Genomic DNA, 6,608 nt, shown 5'->3' on the forward strand with positions numbered 1-6,608 from the left:
GCAGAAGAAAACACCTCACACGTGTCTGCCCTGTGACTGCGCCGTAATGAATTCCACCTCTACTTCCAGAGAATTGGGGACATTTTTGAGTTGTACTAATCCCATACGCAGTTAACTAATTAACGTCGACTACTCGGCTCCCCCCACCCCACATCGATGAATCCACTTTGGTAGGTTTGACATCACTAAATTGTTTCGTTAACTTCGCCGCTCTACCTTCAGCACAGAAAAGTCACCCAACCCAAAACATCTGATGTGTCCGTTCGGAAACGTCGCCGGCGAACCATCTGCCAGTTACTGCTGTGAAAGATATGCCCGGATATTTACACTGCCGGTTACCTTACCAAGAAGCAATGGTGAAAAAATCAAATCTGTTTCATATATCGTATAAAGGTGTACTTATTGACTCTGCTTCTCGCTGTGTTCAGGACCCTTCAGGAAAACCACTAGACTAGTTTCATGCTGTTCTCTCTTCGCACCCCCCCTCCCCCCCAGTTCCTACACCACCCACAAACAAAACCACTAAATTATTGTTAAGAGAATTTGACCGAGATAAATTCAACCAATAGCACGGAATTGTTTGGGACTTAAATAATAACGATCTCATCAAGTCCACTTACAACATATTTTATTATTTATTTGCATCTTGTTAATGATCTCAGGACATGGCACACGAAAGGAGAAAAAACGTTTGTTTTTTTTATCTAGAAATTAAAACAAAAACAATCTGACAAATCTCATGTTTAACTCACAATTGTACATATTTATAGTTAAGAAACATTCTTTATAAATATTGTTTCATGTGTAGCAAGTTAATACCATAATTTAATTACAAATGGGATAAATATGGTAATTTACAGAATGAGTATTGTTACAAAAATTAACGGCACAACCTTTTTTTCACAATCTTCCAATGGTATTTCACAATCCAAACCGGCAAAGCACAAAACATCACAAGTTTAAAAACCCAGCTAACAAGGAAAGAAAATACATTCACAAGCAATTATTTGCGTTTTTTTTAAATGTGTGTGTGTATGTGTGTGTTTGTGAACTGCAAGTTGACTTTGGCACAGTTTCCACTCTATTTATGATTGCATGAAGATTCTACAATCGGTCGTCCTGGAAATAGGTGACATAAATTTCAGCATTAAAACACAACCACAAAGGTAATCATTCTCTCTGCCCTTTTCACGGTTCCATTTGTTTATTTATTTTTTTGTTGTTGTGTGTGCACGGTCCGGAAATGTCACCTCAGGATAAGATGTCCACAGTCACCGCAGAATGAACGCTTAATGCACCCGAGGGTCCCAGGTGCGTCGGTTCTCCCCACGTTCCAGATTGCAAAAAAAAAGTAGCGAAAAGATTTGTTCAGTAAGACATAAATAATGCTAATTTTCACTCCTGCGAAATCTCCGGAACTCGATATTGCTTGTACGGTGCTACTGTTTCCCCCTTCACAGATTGTTGTTTGGAGAAAGTTTGTTTTATTTTGTTTTAAAATTTTGTTTCTGATCTGAAGTTAGCACAGTCGCCGATCTCCCAGGTTTGGGGCCAATTTGTAGTCTTGTGGTGCTTTGTTTGTTTTTTTTTAAATTTCTTCTTCATTCTTTCGACTTCTCTCTCTTTGTTTTTAAACGTACCACTCGTTGAAGTTGGAAGAAATGCCGGCGTTAGTGTGCACCGCGGACGAGGCGGGGGATAAATTATTGCTGTTCTGGGGGTCATTGGACGGCGAAACCAGGACGGGGGGAGTCGACGATTCGTAACCAGAGCTGGCAGCCGGCGAGGACTCGGAACCTTGTGAGGATTCGTGGACCTGTATGGTGGGGGGAGGAGAAGAAAAAACACAGAAAAGGTGGGGACGGGTTGGGGGGGGGAGAGAAAAATCCCAATTAGTCCTGTCTAAACAGCAACAGAGCCCGACACCTCCCCCCACAAACCCCCTCCCTCCACCCACTCAATTATTATTGTTGATATACAAATGATCGTTGTATAAGTATTAAGAAGTAATAACCTTCATATGTTTCCTTAGCGAACTGGGGTGCGTGTAGGACTTGTCACACATCTTGCACAGATAGGGTTTGTCTGAAGTGTGGACATGCATGTGCTTCTTCCTGTCACTGCTGTTGGCGAAACGCCTATCGCAGCTCTCAAATTCGCACTTAAATGGCTTTTCACCTAGACGAGAAAGAGAACAGTGAAACGGATCAGTCAAGCAAAAGCACAAATCCTTCAATCTTCCGCCGCTCGATTATGACCAGATTCCACACTCCTCAAAACACCTGGATTCAAACACTTTAAAAACACACCGACTAGTTCGCCATGGTGTTTACAACCCGTCTTGACATTGTTAATCACAAATCCTCTCCCCCTCCCCACCAAAAAAATACATAAACACACACAAAATATATTTCAAAATGAGCCACCCTGAATATAAAGTGGACGGAAATGCGCTTGACAAAATTGATTTAGGTTGGAGTGATTAATGTGAATGCGCCATGTACTTGCTTTCTTAAGTCCTGTGTTGTTCGGGGGTTCCTTTCTCTGAATGGAAGTGGTCGCATTAAAAAGATTCGCAGCTGCCTCCCTCAGTCGATTGCAACACACGGAAAGGAAATAGTCCATCGCGTTTACACAATGGCCGAATGTAATTAAAGAGCTCGCTTAGACTTGCAGAATTGAAGTGTATTAAATTAATTGATCCACGCGGTTTGTAGAAATAAAATAGCCGAACAATGATGAAGGCACACAAGCCCCAATTTAGCGCCATCGATAGCCACGCAGCGGAATTCTTTTAAACAGTCCCCGGATAATTACAAATGTACTGATTTACAGGAATGCATTCTCTTGTTTTTTTAAAAAAAAATGTCAATTGTATCGGAAACACTAGAAATGTCCCATCCCAACTTTGCATTTACTGAGCGGCGGAACTAGGAGGTGAAAATGACACAGGGATCCCGCTGAATGCGGGGAGGTGGGGGAGTGGGGGTGGTGGGGAGACAATGTAACATTACCACCATTAGCATTTAAATTGTTTCCGAAAAGATATGTAAACCGCCTCGAAATCTGAAGGATACCTACTCCAAGCAAATAAATTTCGCAGTTGAAAACCTTGTTAAAGACTCGTCTGGCACCTATGACTAATCATACACTTGAATGAACAATGGCTTTCATCCTGTTACCACGCTCAGAGAAGCAAATAGTTATTGTGTGTCTGTGTGTGTGTGTGTGTGTGTGTTTTATATTTTTAAAAATCTTATTAATTAATTACCGCTTTTGTTTTTTTTATCCCCTTTGAAGAACCAGCGCGAAGAGAGAACACAAACACGATGGTAAATAATGAATGTTGCACGCGTGGACCCCAAAGCTCCATTTCTCAAAACTTGCTGCCACGTTTTACACACTGGAGCCTCTGTCCTTACATTGCATCTTGACCCATAGTCAAAGTTTATGCTCCAAAGAAAGGCGAGCGCTGATGACATAATTCTACACACACACACACAGGAGAAATATTATGCAACAACAGCATTTAAATTGTAAGGCACAGCTGTTGTGGTTGAATAAATGTTCTCCGCTATCTAACTGTGTGTGTGTGTGTTTATCTTTTAAAACACGTTCAACTTGTAGCCCCAGGCAAACATTTCCCAAATATCGCAACGCGATTTCCAAATATTTTAAGGTATTCCACATGCCAAACATTTCAGTTCGATCGCCCATCGCAAGGCCAGGGATGAGTAAAATTTGTGAGATGTGCCTTGTTTCTGAAATCGCCACCGACAGCAATTATTATTCTTGTTTTTAACCATTTTAACCTGATTCAATTTCCTAAGGATTAAAGAGCATTCTGAAAACGGACCGAGTATTAAAATGTGTCAAATAATTTACAGATTATTTATTCGCCTTGAACCCCCACGTTCTTTTAGCAAGTATTTAAATTATATCCGGCATTGTTCCGAGACCCAGAAGCAGCGGCGAGTGGGGATTTCTCAAATGGTTCATTTACAACGTGTTTGGGTGGAAAGTTTAATTTTTCATTGTCACTGTCACCTTATTTTCAGTGTCTTTTACACATAAAAATATATTTATCATTGAGATGAGAGCGGAAACGTAAATATGATTGAGGGTGAGATGTGTAGGGGATCAAGTTGTGTGGACAAGAGGCAGGCATTCGGCTCTCTGTAAGAGCCGGTCAGCACAAACCGCGGGTCCGCAGGGTCTAGCGGGATAGTTTGGGGGGGGGGGGGGAGAGGGAAAAGAGAGGGGAGGGGTGGGGAAAATCTCAGGAAATCTTGTCTTTTTTTTTACCTGTATGGGTGCGTTTGTGGATCTTTAAGTTCTCCGACCTGGCGAAAACTTTCCCGCATCCCGGGAAGGGGCAGGGGAAAGGTTTCTCTCCCGTGTGGACCCTGATGTGGTTCACCAGTTTGTACTTGGCTTTGAAGGGTTTTCCCTCCCGGCCGCACTCCTCCCAGAAGCAGATATGGTTTGTCTGCTCGGGTCCGCCGACGTGTTCCACCGTAACGTGGGTGACCAGCTCATGCATAGTGCTGAAGGTTTTGTTGCAGGACTTTTTGGGGTTCTGCATCTGCTCCGGGTCGACCCACTTGCAGATGAGCTCCTGTTTGATGGGCTGCCTCATGTATCTGAAGAAGGCTCCGGGACCATGGTGAGCTGCCATGTTCATGCTCATGTTCATATTCATGTGGCCATAGTTGTGGTGGTGATGGAGTTGTGCCGCCGAGTAAGGGTCAGTCCTCGGACACTGGTCGGAGCGCCCGAACATTTCCCCGGGCAGTCCCAGCCGCATCTGGCCGTTCAGGACGTGCGCGTTGGGGGAAGTGTGGGTCCCTCCTTGCTCATGGATGCCCGGGAAGAGGAGGTGTCCCGGCGTGTCCGAGTGAGGGTGATGGAGGGCTCCCGGATTGCCCCCGAAGATGCCGTGCTGCCCGGAGCCGGGGCTCGAGTCTCCGAAGCCGCGGCTGCGGAACAGAAAGTCCCGGGTGGAGTTGAAAGCGGCGCCCGAGTAAGAGCTGACATGGGCGGCGTGGGGGGCCAGGGCGGCCGCGTAGCCCGGGCCAGCCGCCGCCTGCGAGCTGAAAGCCGAGCTCTGGCCAGGAGACGAGAGGTCGTGGTGGACGCTGCCGTTCAGTTTGAAAGCCCCCATGTGCGGCGGGTCGGCGAAGCTGTTCTGGGATAAGCCCAGGTCCCGCTCCGACAGCTCTGCGCTCGAGTGGTGGTGGTGGTGGTGGTGGTGCCGCCCAAAGGTGCCCACCCCCAGGGTGGGGAACTGGGGTCCCGCGTCCAACAACATGCTTCTCAAAGCAGGGGAGAAGACAAACAGATCTCCCCCCACCCCCACCCAGAGCAACACACGCACACAAAAACTCAGACACAGACAGAGACACACACACAGGGACTCAGACACACAGAGAGAGACAGAGACACACACACACAGGGACTCAAACACAGAGATAGATACACACACAGACTCAGGCAGAGAAAGAGAGACACACACACACACACGCACACACACACACAAACAGAGGCTCAGACACAGATACACACACACAGACTCAGGCAGACACACACACACAGAGGCTCAGACACAGATACACACACACAGACTCAGGCAGACACACACACACAGAGGCTCAGACACAGAGGCAGACACGCACACACACACACACGCACACACACACACACAGACGGGGAATAGCAGCAACTTCAGAGACGCCCTCTTCTTCTCCCTCTTGTTGTTTCTTGCTGGTTCCTGCAGAAGCCACAACGCACCAGTCATGAATTCAAGAACTCAACTCCCAACGATCCGCCTCGCTCTCTCAGCAGCTTCGACCCTTCCTGGGCAAGTCAACACGCGGCTGACAAATTGGTCGAGCTAAGTTATCGCTGTAACTTTCTTTTTCCCCCTCTGAAAACAGTTTTGATTGCAATCACGTAGAAGTTTCTTTCCCCCCCCGCCCTCTGTCTCTCTCTGTGGCAGCGTGAATTCCCACGGAGCAACCGTCTTCTTTGAAGCTTCTTCTCTCTCTCTCTCTCTCTCTGTGCCTGCCTCTCTCTGCCGTGTTGTTTTTCTCTCTGGCAGATGCAGTGTAGCCAGCGATAGCGGTAATCAGAAAGGCAGTTAAATGAGGAGAATAGATAAGAGCATCCTTAGGATGGATGTGTGGGGAGGGAGGAGGGAGAGGAGGAGGAGGGGGTTGGTGGGGAGGGGGTGGGGGGGCTGGGGGTTGGGGAGGGGGGGAACCTTAAGCTGGTCCCGCTCCTGTCATATGATGCAGAGTGCGATGTCTGAATGGACTGACGGCGCCTCTCTCAACACCCCTTTTAAACAGGACAGTGGGCACTTTGCAATGGCTTTTCATTGGACAACTCCGCCTCATCCATCCCAGGTAGCCTGCTTCAAACCCATCGCCATTTTTCATTAATTACGCCTACTTTGATTTTTTTCCCCCTCCCCACGACCCCCCCCCCCCCCCACTTCAGTTCGGCCATTTCTGACACACTCCTTTTCTCACCAATAGCTCTATGTAGGTAGCAACAACCCCCTTTTCACCAGCCAGCCATCCGACTCAGTCGAAATCCCTTATAAC

General features: G+C 46.8%; 1 protein-coding gene across 1 annotated transcript; it reads right to left on the bottom strand.

Annotated features, from left to right (window-relative positions):
• Window positions 1–645: 645 nt before the first annotated feature.
• On the bottom strand, window positions 646–6,142 carry zic2a (zic family member 2 (odd-paired homolog, Drosophila), a). Its single transcript, XM_080197833.1, has 3 exons — window positions 4,306–6,142; window positions 2,015–2,178; window positions 646–1,816 (listed from the first exon to the last, which is right to left on the bottom strand). The coding sequence occupies exons 1-3, from the start codon at window positions 5,309–5,311 to the stop codon at window positions 1,631–1,633; spliced, it is 1,356 nt and encodes a 451-aa protein (XP_080053959.1). The 5' UTR covers window positions 5,312–6,142; the 3' UTR covers window positions 646–1,630.
• Window positions 6,143–6,608: the final 466 nt, after the last annotated feature.

The sequence above is a fragment of the Carcharhinus amblyrhynchos genome, chromosome 10 (genome assembly GCF_965287045.1).
Source record: "Carcharhinus amblyrhynchos chromosome 10, sCarAmb.v2.hapA, whole genome shotgun sequence".
NCBI classification, from domain to species: Eukaryota; Metazoa; Chordata; class Chondrichthyes; order Carcharhiniformes; family Carcharhinidae; genus Carcharhinus; species Carcharhinus amblyrhynchos.